The sequence below is a fragment of the Centruroides vittatus genome, unplaced genomic scaffold (assembly GCF_030686945.1).
Source record: "Centruroides vittatus isolate TY-2023 unplaced genomic scaffold, ASM3068694v2 contig_3175, whole genome shotgun sequence".
Taxonomy (NCBI): domain Eukaryota; kingdom Metazoa; phylum Arthropoda; class Arachnida; order Scorpiones; family Buthidae; genus Centruroides; species Centruroides vittatus.
This window is the reverse complement of record NW_027122041.1, coordinates 1,101,892-1,116,962: the sequence shown is the minus strand read 5'-3', so window position 1 is coordinate 1,116,962 and position 15,071 is coordinate 1,101,892. Positions and strand designations below refer to the sequence as shown.

Genomic DNA, 15,071 nt, shown 5'->3' with positions numbered 1-15,071 from the left:
AATTTGTGCATGTTTGAATTTTCAATTAATCTGATGATGATCATTAATACAGTCAAGAACATTTGTTATATTAATTAAATTTCTATTTTTCTAGGATTTAAAAGTGTCGGTGTGTTATTTTTCTTTCCATAGACTGTTTAATCTTTAAATCATGTTGACATTAAAGGGAAAGAAATTTGGAATTGCAAGGAAAATAAATGAAAAATGACAAGGGAATTTGTGATATTAATTTAAATGAGTTTATAAAACATTTCCAAAGTTAAATAAATTAATATGTAGCTTATTAGAAGAGATTATTATATAAGCAACAAAAAGATTTTAACATTTTAATTATTTTCTTTAAATTCATATAGACTTAGAAATTTAATTATCAAATATTTTATATAAATCATTACAATACATAGTAAGTGTTGATTTTCATTTATTTTCACTCCGGTGTTGTTCCTTTATATATAAGATAAGATTTTATATGTAGTTCAATAAAATTAATGGTTTATTCTTCCTGTTTAAAAATTATTATAATCCACACAATTATTATTATTATAATTATTATTATTTTTTCAATATAGTACATTATTTATTGAACTTTCACAAAATGATTTAAACTTTGAATTTGCCCCATGTATAAGTAATTCATTACATAAATCTTATATAAACTATTTCAAGAATTATTTTGACTATGTTTGCTAAAATAAGCATGAATAGAAAACAAATGCTAAAAATAAAGCCTAACATTTTGCTTAATTTTGCAAGCTGTTATATTCTAAATCTCTCAAAACATATTTCATTGTAAAAAATCTTCTACATTTATCAAAATGTAGTATAAACATATCAGTTAATATTTCAATGTTTTCAAATATAGCTATTCTACACAGGGTGAAAGTTCTTGCGGTTTTATTCTTCAATAATTAAGACAATGCTAAAACTAAGTAGTAAATATAGAGACAAATTCAAATATTGTTCAAAAATGACCAGAGGACCAAAGTGACATCTGCTCGCTACTTCAAGGAATCCAATTTGAATTTAGATCATAATCCAAAGCACTTTAATGATATAAACGCTCACAAAAAACCTTTTTAAATTGCAGCCGTATTTATTACCAAATTCAAATGTTTTCGGTCATATTTAATGACCTTTATCAAGAATAATGAAAATTGAATTCTGCTAGATTTGTATTAACGATACATTTGTTTTGGAACATTTTTAAATGAATTTTAGTTTTTATATAAATTCATTAGACTAAAGTTTCGTATAAATTCATTTAAAAACGTTCCAAAACGAATGTATCATTAATACAAATCTAGCAGAATTCAATTTTCATTATTCTTGATAAAGGTCATTAAATATGACCGAAAACGTTTGAATTCGGTAATAAATACAGCTGCAATTTAAAAAGGTTTTTTGTGAGCGTTTATATTGTATATGAAATGCAGTACTTTAATGATTTATCTGCTCTAATCAATTTTGATCCATTCTTCACTATCCAGATGATCCCATTATGGTCAGATCTAACTGTAATATGCGAAATTGGAGCTGATCATATAGTTCTTAGTTAATATTTTACAGCAGTGATGAGCAAGCTTTTCTGGATGCAGGCCAAAAGTGACCTTCACACGCTTCCAGCAGACGACATGCATTTTCTCTTAAGGAGTTGCAGGCTTTAAGCCTAGTGAATACCAACAGCTCCTTAACCAAATTTTCGACTTTCAGTCTAACTAAAAGTAACCACAGGCAATAAATTAATTGGGTAAAAAAATTAAATTAATTTTAATGTAAATGGAAGTGGAATCAAACTCATTACTGTTTAAATATATTTAAGAGTGTCTGATTTTAAATTTATAAAAATATTTTAGAATATTTACAACCAAAAGTTCCCATAAATGAAAAAATAATTAATCTTAAGATGAATTTGTAGTTAGCAGACCTGTTCTCTAATAGCTTTATAGAGATTCGTCGTTCTCCTCCTTATTTTCTTCTCTGCTTTTATTTCTCCTTCTTCGCAAATTTGTTCTTCACACTTCATTTTTATTAATAAGAAATAAAACACGAAACAAAAATACCGCGATGAAGTCACATACGAAGTCGAGTCTTGTTTATTTTGATCATTTTAAGTTTCAGTGTTGCCAACTCAATTATTTAAATTAACGGTAAGTTTTTTTAAATAAAATATTTATGTAATTCATATAATAAAATTAAATTCGTTATATAATAAATACGATTAATTACATATTATAATTCCAGTTATTTATAAAACGTTTAATTTTTCGAACTTGGTGCTGTCTCGATGGTAACTTGCACCCGACTTTTGCCAACTTTGCTTCCGGAACGATTGCCAATCACAAGGCGGCAGCGGTCAAGGTCCTAGATTATATAATCTACGATCTTGGGCAGCGGTGGCCTACTTTCCCTTACAGATGTGTGTATCCACCAGATGGAAGTGCATTCGGCCATGTTTAGCAAGGTCTATATAAGGTCAAGACACGCGTACTGGAGCCGCCATTTTGAGCTATTTTGAGTCGCATGTTTAAAACAAACTTGTACGAGCAGTCAGTTTTATACGACATTAATTAAAGTAAAATTGCATAAATTAGTTTAATTAATGTCGTATAAAACTGACTGCTCGTATTTAAAGATATACGCAGCAAAAAACATTTAAAACACAAAATGCTAGCATAGAAGAACGTTAATTTATTATTACTATATTTGAGATTCAATTATTGTACAGGCTAAATCCAACATAAAAAACACAAAGCCGTTTGGATATGCTTATCCATTTTTCTGACATTACTGTCAAAATTAGTATTGTTCGTGAATCATAGTTTTATTGATTCTTATCCCTTAGTTTCATTAAAGGCCTTAATGCAGTGTTTGCGGAACTAAACGAGGTATTTTTGCAGTATATGCAAGAAATACCCTTTAAAAACTCTTGACCACAAATCCAGCCATATAATCAACAGCATTCATTGAGAATTCTGTTAAATGCACTTCTGCTGAACGTGGATGGTATCTATGATCTTCAAGTGCTGCAACCATTGCTATGCATCTTCAAGAGGCTTTTCCATCTCTCATGTTTTAAAATCATGTCCAAGAACTATCTTGGTGTGAAAATGTTGATGTGATCTAAAACTTATTGATGCCACACTGAGAATTGTTGTTGTGTCCTGAGGAGTTGCATTTGAGTAAAAAACGCTTGTATGCTGCAGTGAATTGGATTGTTGTGAGGTTGTTGTTCCATCCATCTTTTGCCTTGATCATACCCAAAAACAATTCAATATGATTTTGTGACAGCTTGTATGTAAGATAACCGAAAAAAATAATAAACATGCAGATCAAAAATTATGTAATAGTAAATGAAACACAATGAATATCTGCTTCATACTTCAACAGAGATAAAGGTGGTGCTATTAGCTCTTCAAATATAGCTTTTACAACCTTGATTAGGCAAATAAAACCTGTTAATGATGTATGTCGTGCTGACTTTATGATCAACTGTCCATTCTCAAATGCGAGCTGCTGGAGTCCATCTTCCAGTTTGGTCAGAAAGGGCCCCACAAATGCTGATTTGAAACTCGCAAAGGTGCCTTAAAGTTCCTAGCAAATGGATTTTTACTTTTAATTAAGGATATCAAAAAGCCTGAAACAAAACCTTAAATTAAAAGCTTTTTATACACAACAAATTTTTACATCCACAAGCAAATTTATACACCTGTCTATATTACAAATAAACTTGACAGTCACTTCACATCCTGCAAACTGTGGCAGTGGCAACTGCAACTCTAAACAAGTTTTCAGAGCATCTGTCAGAAGCACTCAATATTTCAGTTGCAAGCTAAACTTTCATTTTCATTTGTTGGAAGTTAATATGGGTCTTTGTGAGCTTGTTTTATCAAATGCAAACTTTCAGAGCTTTACAGCTGTTGAAGAGCCTCAATATACTCTCATTTGAGAACCTAAAACATGCAATGAAGTTGAATGTAGCTCTTACATTTATCAGTGCAACAAAGAAACAAGTGTAGAATACCTTGCCAGAAGTTAAAACCAACACCTTTTTTTCTGTAAATATATTTCTTAAAAATTTAAGGAGAGTCGACTTTTGTTGGACGTTCGAAAGGGGGAGGGAATTACTGATACTTGGACAAACTGAGACAAGAGGAAAAGGGAAAGTAAAAATTTCAAGAAAAATGTGGACGTAATTTATGGACAGCCCCATATGAATATTTTCAAAATGCAGTAACCCATCAATAAAAATAATTTGTTGACTTTTAAAACGAACAAGTTTAGCCTACATTTGTCTTACAGAAACACCACGATGAGCCTGATTATCAGATGTGGTTGGTCAGGCATTTGAGCTTCATCTTGCTGCTGAAGACTCCGCTCATCATAGGTATCATCAATTTGTTGGGTATCATCATCTATGTTAGCCAAAGATGTTCACTTTAGTGGTCTTCGTGACACTACTGGTCGTCTCTGTAGATGCTGAAGAAAATCAAACTTCGTAAAAACCGATGTTTTGTGCAAATTGGTATATCCGTTTTGTATGTAGAAACAGTCAGGTTTAAAGTACCGACTGCAAAGAACACTACTATTGTCAAGGCGTATCGCTTTGTCAACTAGTGACCGAAGAATTACTTGTTCTCAGGAAACCTGTTAACAAAATATCTATCGCGTGATCGTTTTACGTACAAAAAAGGATACCATATCATCAATCGGTGATGAAAACCTCGTAACTCCAATATTTTCTTATAGTTGAATTACAAAAATATTTTGACATTTTTATGTACAGTACTTATAGATACATTTATTTAAATACGTATCGATTGTAAAAAATCTGTTGCATACGCAATATTGAGTAGTGTTGTGTAATCTTAATTGCTGGAGCTAGAGAATAGGCTATCTAGGATCAATAATACAATCAAGAAAAAAATTCAAATTTTAATAAATTCATTTAACCCATTTAATAAACAAATTAACTACTTATTTCAAACTAATAAAATTTAACTCGATTACATATTAAATCTATTTAACATACAAATTTAAAAAAAAAACTGTTTTTAGGTATTAGTTTAATGTCACAAAGTACAGATCTATAATAATATCATTGTCAAATAATTTGATGCTGGCTACACCACCAGTAGCCAGCATCAAATCAATGCCAGGACCCCTTGGTCCACCCAGAGGAAGAATCAAGGTGTCCTGGTATTCTCCAAAAAAAAAGGAACACCAGAAAATTTTAAAAAATCTTTTCTAATTAAAATTTATTTTTTGTATTTATATTGTGTCGTACCTTTTATTTTTGTACTACTTATGAATTACCGGCCATATAAGGTGGGAATTTTATTGAATTCCGCATGAAAAACGTTTTTTCCGTTCAACGCGGCTCTCCCAAGATTAAATCCCAAGTGCGCCACTGATAGAATATTAAAATGTACAAGAACTGGCAAAAATGCTTTTACTTTCATGTTACATTTGTTCATAGAATAATACATACAGACAGATACCTTAATTTTATTCTCAGTCTTCAAGTTATGGTTAGAATATTTGTATTCGTGGGTCCATAAATACGTTATTAAAATAATCATAGTTGACGGATAATTTGAGATGTTCAAATGATACATGCACTGCAAAATTTTATAGTTTAGTTAAAGTGACAAATGTAAAAGCGTATTACCTAGAGCCCTCTACAATCAACTGGCCATTAAACCATAATTTTAAACTGTTGATTATATTTTATGAATTTTTTTTAATGTTTTAATTTATAATCAATTACAACGCACGCACTTTTTGTGTTATATGTGAGCACCGTGTATATTTATTTTCTTAGATAGTTTCTCTGAGTGCTTTCAGATGGCGCTAAGTTTATATTAAAATTATGCTGGATGGTGGAATTATGGCGGAATGTATAGTAGAAATAGTACTTAGCTCTTTTTTCCGTTTGACCTGAAAATTCTAGACAAGAAGTGAAATCACGTTGCTGGAATGTTTTCTGGTAATGTGGAAACCATGCTACGTCTAAAAACAGTGTAAAACAGGAAAGTAAAACATCACAGTTGTGATAAAAATTCAAGAAAATAATAATTTGTGTATGTTTTTTAGTTTTACATTTTAAAAGCACAAAAGAAATTACATAAACATTTGAAAGTCTGTTTAGTTATTCTGTTTACACAGTTCCAAATCACAAAAACTTTTTTTAATTTAAAAACTAGAAATATATCTATTAGTCAATTATTAGCACATATCAATTTTAAGTGTACTAACGATAGATCTCTTAATTAAACTAAATTAAATTACGTTAGTTTTACAACTGTAGCTGTCAATTTATATTTTTCAGTATTTACTGTGACATATAAAAACTATAACTGAATTTAATATCATCTCGCGACTTTAACAAACAACAAACTTAATAATTTTTATAGTAATACAAAAAAGCTTAATATTTGACAATAAAACATAATACTATAGTACACTTCACAAAATAAAAACAGTATCTGCAAGCACTCAAATTTAGCGAAAGGTAAATACATTGCTTTACAAAATTTTAATACATGGTTGCTTATCCCGTCAACTATTGGTATGTTTAGCTTATAGAGAGATATCAAAAACAACGATATAGTATCTTCTCCTTACAAGAACGTAGAGGGAGCTTCGAGCCAAAAGCGCTAGCAGGATTGATAGTTTCACGCCTTCTAACGTTATGTCATTATGTCACGTCATTGATATATTCACAACTTCTAACATCTAACTAACGTCTCATTTTGCCTGACGTGTAGCACGTTACGTGTAGCAATGAGCAAGTCTCTAAATGAATTCATTTGGAAAAGACAAATAGTCACAAACGTAAAGAAAAGTTTCTTTTCTTGTGATAGATTTATGGATCGAACACACAAGTACGGATTCATATAAAAAATTATATGAATCCGTATATGAATCCGTATGAATCCATTATGATCAAGCTGCCAATACACCAGAAATTACTTTAAAATTCATGCCAGAAAACTGTTTTTCTCTGGTGAAGCCTCTTGACACCATCTTTCATCGAAAGTTAAAATACCTTGCCAGAGAAATTTTTACAAGACTAGAGGTATTATTCAATACCAAATGTGTACACAACGATGATAATTACGCACAAAAGTGTTACCAACTGCAATCTCTCTTGCATTTTCAATTATCTGCTAACATTTTCAGACCTGGGATTCGTTACTCGTGGTGTTCTTAGGACTTCTGACTGGTAGATAAAAAAAATTCCTGAGTCATGAAAGTATGCTTCACATTTACAGAGAGCGATAGTTTTGTTTGTAATGCCGTAGATTATGATCAAAATAAATTTTTAAAATGTGCCCACTGTCGCAAGTGCTCATGTATGGACTATTTACGGATTAAAATCCACTATTATTTCTAGATTGCTTCCTCCTTTCCTGAGTGAAGGATATTAATATCAATATAATCACCAAAAATAATTACTATTGAGAATATACTAGATGCTGATCTCCTTATTGGAATACAGTGGACCCCCGATATAACGCGCATGTCGGACGGAAAACAACACCCGCGCTATAAGGTGAACCGCGTTATACCGAGCGACGCGCTGTAACGCGGTTCAACTCTTTACTTAACAATAATTTAAGCTTTTGTTTCACACTGTAAGCTTTTCGTTTACTCATCATGCATACAAACACTATTCAAAATACATGCAGAAACTCAATACATATACAATTACTCAATACGCAGTAACAATAAAATGCGCTACTCACTAACGCCGCACGGACCTGTATAAACGTGTTTGAGCGGACGCGTCGCGTCGCGTCGCGAACATCGCCTGCGCTATAACTGAGTGCGCGGTATAGTGAGCAGCGCTATAACGAGGGTCCACTGTAATAAAATAAGCTCACCGTATGAAATGACTTCTTTGATTTACTAGTTACATTTATTTCTCAAGCCTTATTAAAATATTGATGTGTTTTTAAGGATATTGATATTATTATTAATATGATATAACTAAAGTAAAACTATTCGCGATATTTAAAAATTTAACCACGATTGATATTAAACTACACTCTCTCCAAATAACAATTGTGTTGGTATTTTAATGAGTGATACAATATACAAATACGCCATCAACCTTCTCTTGTTGCTCTCCTCTTACTTGTTAGATAGATTTCCGAGTGACCAAACTATTGTATTACTTTTCCGCCGTGAGGAATAGTTACATATTCAATTAGTCATAACTCGCTCATTATGTCCTATAGAATGAAACAATTTAGCTAATTTCATTATCATATCAAACACTTGTGCCAAAATTCATCAAAATCGGCAGGAGAAATAATACTCTTTGTCAGTGTTACAGGACAGAAAACAGAAACTAAAACAAAATTGCTAAAATTATTCTCTCATGTTTTATACCGACCTCAATTAATATTAATGGTATAATTTATTTATAAAAAGAAATTGCAATGATTTGTTTAGATTTTTATTTTAAGACGATTTCACTCGCAAGTTTCCAGCGGAGGCCAGCGATGGAGGCGGATACTGTGAAACCCACAAGGCATCTCTAGAAGCTAGAAATGGAATATAGGAAGACAAATATCGCTTCGTTTCATGAAACTACACTATTGATTTAACTTAACTGCTTGTCACTATATAGAGGTACGCATCACTATTTCCTAGTTATCTTGACTTTTAAACACCAAAATATAACAGCTTCATTTGCTTTCTGTATAGAAATAATCCTGCCAAATTTCAAAATTTTTGGTTTATCCAGTCCTGAGATATAATGCAAAACAAGCGCGGACACACACACAAACAAATATATAAACACATGCAGAATTTTGTGAGGGTTTTTTTACAGTTTTAGGTTCCCGAGTGTCGAAAAGTCGAAAACTGGAAAAAACGGGGGGGAGGTTAAAATTTCAATGATTACCATAGCTTTTCTCTGGCCAAACCTTGTCAAGACAGGAATCATATATCACCTATGAGAAATACGACAGCGGCAATCTTTACTGAAAGTGTATTTTTTATATAATGGGTATGGGAGTCCCAGTTTAGGCTTTGGACTTTCATGATACTTATTATTATTAAGTAAACTATTTTTAAATGAAATTTCATAGAAGATGCGCTATACACACGATTTTAGTTTTCAAATGATAAGTAAAGCTTATAAAGCAAAAATTCTGCGAAAAATTATCTGATTTGATTTTGTAATATCTCATTTACGGTGCTACACAAAAATGTAAGGTTGTAGTAAAAAGTACGATAATTTATTAAAGTAGCAAAGTAAGAATAAGATAGAAGTAAGTAGAATCAATAGCACTGGATAATAGAGATTATAAGAAAAACAGTTTAGAATTGTGTTGTGATCTTTTATTCAAGTTAACACACTGCATCTTAGACAAAATTATAAGGTCGAAACAGAAATATCCTTCCTGTAGGCACTACTTAAGAAGGCCTTTTTTTATGCTGATCGTGAGTTCAGCCAAGTTCTCCAAGTCTCAATATTTCATCATTGTTTAAGTTTTGGTAACGATTTTAGCATCTAAAAGTTACTTTTCGGGGCTTGTCAAATATAGTGTGACCGGCAAAGCCGTTTGACTGGGACCTCGGAGTGTTTGACACTGACAGCCGATTGCAGAGACAGAGTTTGCGTTAAACGACGTTTAACACAGAACAGCCTATAGACGTTGGCTGGCTGAACCGCGGTTTAAAATGCGTTGCAAAGACGACGAGCATCTATTACTGAACGCTCTCTAAAGGAACTTCGGCAAAACATTGGCTCTCACTTTCTTCGCCATTACTCCCTGTTTTAGGAGTCATTCGGCCAATCAGGTTATTCGTTTGTGACGTCAGAATAGGTCGCCAGCTATATTCCGAAAGCTTCCGGAAATAAAATCTTAAGGCCGTCAACGACCATTGTTCGGCAATTAATGACAATCCTTTTCTATTTCGATATTTAATTTTCGTCGCCAATACGAACAAATCCATATTTAGAAAATTTATACCGAATTCGAAATTCGTCTTGGGAATAGATTTTTTAGGAATTATTTCGACATCGTCTCCCTTCGTAACTGTCAAAATGTAATAGTAATAATAAAATATTTAAAATTATTCATTTTTTATTTGTGTAAAAAGATTTCGGTAATTATTAAAATTATCTCGTTTAATAAATGCATCCGATTTAAATTAATTGTAGTCTTAAGTCTTCATCCATTTGAATATCAGAATTGGAACATCTAAAACAAATTTAAAATATTTAATTTTGTTATTTTTGCTCCAAGCAATTAATTAATGAATAATTTTGTCGATTCTTACCGTTTACAACATTTATCGAAAGAATGATATCCACTTTTATCTAAACTTTTCCACCAACAAAACTATCGCTCGAATTAAAAATCCCTCTAAACCTGCTGCCCAGTGAGTCTAGAAAGTAGGTCAAATAACTTGTTTCTAATCGATGTCTACATTGTGGCAAACTCGAAACGCTGTCTCTGCAATGAAATTTTTTTGAGCCGCGATCTACCCGATCTGTAAACCGCCGTCGGCCTCTAAACGTTCTCTCTGCAATCGGCTGTGAGGGTCCAAATCTTGGTCTTTTTTGCAAAAAACATAAAACGAAAAAGATATAAATTAAAATGCTTTTTAAAAATATTGAAAAAACAGCTTTTTTTATTAGTTTTGTTGATTTTATCCAGGTATTGTTATGACTCTAGAGATAGCTTCACATTTGGCAGGCTCGACAGGCTCTCATCGCTTTCAGCTCCTGTTTATGTATAAAACTTAAAGTGTAATAAATAATTAATAAGTGTATAATAATGAATAAATTATTAATCAATTAATAAGTATTTATTAATGAATTTAATAATGAATAACTTATTAATCAATAAATAATTAACTTAATAATTAATGAAATTTTCGTTTAATTTTAACAACTTATCTTAATTACCAATTTTAATTAATTTGCAGAACACTCTGAATATAGATGAATAAATAATAAATAATTAATTTTGAACTAAGTTTTACATAAAATAATATAAAGTAATCTTATATACAGTTTGAATTAAATAAATTACATTTTATTTTTTTTATTACTCTTTGATATAAAATCTTTATGGGAAAATTATATTTATGCAGAAAAGATTATTTAAAATATAATTTCCACATAAAAATTATATTTTAAGAATAATAAAATTGAAATTTTAAATTGATTTAAATTCATTTTCGGTATAATTTTAATAATTATTAAAGATTTTGAGAAAGATTTTATTTTATTCTTTTTGAGTAAATTAATTTTTAAAATAACATTACAAACAAAGTTTAAATCATATAATTAACTTAATAACCCGTAGGATTTAAATGTGTATTATATATTTAATTAATTGTTTATTAATTGCAATATATTCTAATGCATAAAATATAGAAATCTAAATTTGCATATTTTAAACATACAGTAATTAATTTAACAATATAGATTCCCTTATATATAGCTCTGTATCGAATGGATCAGTAAGAACACGTGATCTGAGCCCCGGATAGACAAGATGCTGCATTTATTCATTTATTTTAGAATCCTATAATCGAGCAGCAGATTAACTGTTATGATATTTTTCCTATTTATTATTCGAGATTGGGTTGCAATTTGAAAAAATTGTAGACCTATAAATCCCCACTGCCGTCCGTCTGCCTTTCCTTAATCTCGAGAATGGATGAAATCCGAGATCAGATATGGAAATTTTAGGAGCAGGAGGCCCCGATTAACTATATAAGAACTTTCCATGCAAACCGGAAGTCACGTTATTTTATTCAAAAATTTTTTCCTGTAGATAGATGACCGGCACGACTCTATTGTTAAGAGAAAAGTATGATGTATAGAAGCAAGCCACTAGTAATTTGAGGTGGAAAAAATATAAACTTATTTTAAATTAAATAAATTAAAAATATGATTAAAAATTGCAATCCGGCATTGTGACGATGTGACAATAAATAATTGCTCGTGTAATATAAATTAATTAAAATATTTTTGATGAATGATGAAAAACCTGCTTTTATTTGTTTTCCTGATTTTTCATATATTTTTTTATGACTTTTGAAGAGAGTGGTGTTTTACACTTTTGCTCGGTTTAGACCAGGAGTGGCGAACCTAAGGCACATGTGCTCAAAGTGGCCCATCAGAAAAATCATCTGGCACTTGACGTATCATGCAATTTCGGTTTTCACCTGTCTTTTTCAATCATCCTTTCGGTTTATCTCTTGATTGTCTTTTTTCAATCAACTTCTTTATATTTATTCTAATTAAAACATATTCGTTTCATTTCTTTTAAATATCGTTATTCGAAGTCTAAAACTTCGGAACACACAAACATTTTTAAAGATAAGTATGCTCATTATATAACACGCGGACTCAAAAAGTTCGCCATCTCTCACCTTCCTCAATTACAAGATCTCAGATCTCTAGAGGGTTAGAGTCATTTACATTTTAAAGCTTCAATACATTAAAAATAAAAATAATAATAAAACAACGTTAAAAATTTCATTGTGTTTTTTAAAGAAAATTTGATTTAAATAATAATAATAAATATTATTAATTATTCATTATTATTATTTAAATGAAATTTGTTAATACACAAGAAATACAACGAAATGTAATATAGTAAATACTTTTGAAATCCCGTAAATATAAGAACTCCTCCAAATAACTTCTGCTGGTTGCCCTATAAAAGGACTTGCTTGATCCCTGTTTGTAAAAGCGCGTTCAGAAAGATAGAAGCAATGTATGAATCCTCTAGCAAAAAATACATGTTGTATAAGTAATTTTAAATTTTATATTTATATACCAAAAAAAATGTCATGCCAAATTTAATCATGATGCCTTCCCAACGAAGGCATTATGCCGCTGTTTTACTTGGACCAGTGATGACGAACCCGTGACCTCACAATGATTTCTACATACTCGCATTAGAAAGATTAGGTTTTTATTTAATTAAGCCAAGCTTTATAAAATCTATTAAATATTTTTATATGTAGTGTGAAAGCGGGGTCCTAAATCTGTATTGAAAGTCTTAAAGGCACAGGAAATTGTGAACCACAGATAAAAATATATATATATATATATATATATATATATATATTTATCTGTGGATTTTTTATCCTATTCTTGGAATCTCTTAAATTTACATTATTCTTTTACATTATTAAATTTACATTATTCTTTAATCATTCTTTAATTTTTATCTGTGTATTTCACTTATTTGGAAATTTGCTGCTGTTTATTTTATATATATATATATATATATATAAATAAACAGCAGCAAATTTCCAAATAAGTGAAATACTTGGTTCCATTATAATCACATTGTCATTATTTTCTTTTTATTTATACAGAATTTATTGTTATTTTTCTGATATAGATTAAAAATTTAAAGTAAAATTTGTAAGCATGTTTTGTTATTAATCAAATTAAATGTTCTATTTGATCCACAATTTGGAGTTAATAAATTTCAAATTCAATTTTGACCCATCTTCGAAAAAGATATAGAATAAATGCAAGCAGTGGTATGGGTATGTCTTCTACCCAACACCTATTTTTGGTGGAAGATACATTTTGTATGTGTATGTAAATGTATAAAACTATCCTGGAAAATTTAAACATTAAATATGTAAATATATAAATGTTGTTCTAAAGGAAAGGCATCAATTGTGAAAATATATAAAAATTTTATTCTTTTTAGTTGGTTCTTTGAGGTTATCTATGATCATAGCTATGTTTATAAACTTGCTGTCAAGATCAATATTTGTTTTATCCGTTAATTTATGAAGAAAATATTAGAGAAAACTGTATAGTTGAGACTCAACATTTAATAGAATACATGAGAAATATCTAACCTAAATTGTTGACATTGTTAAAACTTTAAATAACATTAACATAAAGTATAGAATCTTCAAGAAGAATTTCAAAATTATCAAACTAATAATTGATTACATTAATTAAATGTCTCTGAAGACAGTTTCAATAGTTTTAAAATGTTATGTGAATAAATTTGAATTGGAAATGTTTTAATTATTAAATTCTAATTAAATGAAATAAGGAAGTTAAGAAGGAAGTTGAAAATGAAAATTTTTAACAAGAACCTTTCAAATTAGGCCCATTTACTATTTTTATTCTATATCAACAACAACTAAATTTAGAGTGTACATTGCTAAATTAAGAATATAATTGATATATTGGATGTTTATATAGATTCTTTTAGTAAATGAACACAAGCAAGTATACACCTTTGAAGGCTAAATTCCAAATAAACCATCTTAATGAATTAGAATCAATCATTCTGTCATCTTAATAGTTTCATAAGCATCAACAAACATCATTTAAACTTGCTTATTAGGTTTACTTACAACATAAACATTGCCAATTTCTATGATTTAATTTAAGAGATTCCATTTGATGAGTCATTATAATAATCTTTCCTCATCATTGCTTGATGATGATGATCTTTTTCTCATCAATTTTTGACTTTATAGATATTGTTTCAATTAAAATAATATTATTTAATCAAAATAAGATAATTATATTTAAATCTTGTTTAATTATTTACTTAATAAATATAACAATTCCATTACTTTTATGTATTTTAATAAATTGTATATTTTCAAAAAGAAAATTGTATTTTTTGTAATTTTACTTTTTGCAATTTAAAATAATGAATTTCATTATAATAAATTGTTAATTTTGTTAAGAATTTAAGTTAATTTTTTTGATTATTTTCTTTATGTAAAATTAATAAAATGAATTATGGAAAATACAAAAACTATATTTTTTATTATACAAAATGAATTTTTTTTTATTTATTCTAAAACATAAAGTATGTTTTTACATGTACATTTAAAATAATTACAATTATTTTAGTGTAACAAATGAGAGTTTTTAAAAATTATATAAGATTTTTCAGAATATAAACTTTAATTTTTCAAAATGTTTTAGAATTATTAAAAATTCCCATATTAGGCATTTTCTAGAACAAAATATTTCATCTGTATCAGATTTTAGAATGAAAATATGAATTTTTCAGAATGTGCATAGCCTTTTTAGG

At 29.4% G+C, this 15,071-nt stretch overlaps 1 protein-coding gene across 1 annotated transcript in view; it reads right to left on the bottom strand.

The window, feature by feature from the left end:
* Larp7 (La related protein 7) overlaps nucleotides 1-2,112 on the bottom strand; it is a 28,790-nt gene extending 26,678 nt beyond the window's left edge. The window contains exon 1 of the mRNA XM_067268190.1: nucleotides 1,925-2,112. Within this exon, the coding sequence (XP_067124291.1) occupies nucleotides 1,925-2,023 (99 nt within the window). The 5' untranslated portion in view covers nucleotides 2,024-2,112. The remainder of the gene's footprint in view (nucleotides 1-1,924) is intronic.
* Between the last annotated feature and the right edge of the window lie 12,959 nt (nucleotides 2,113-15,071).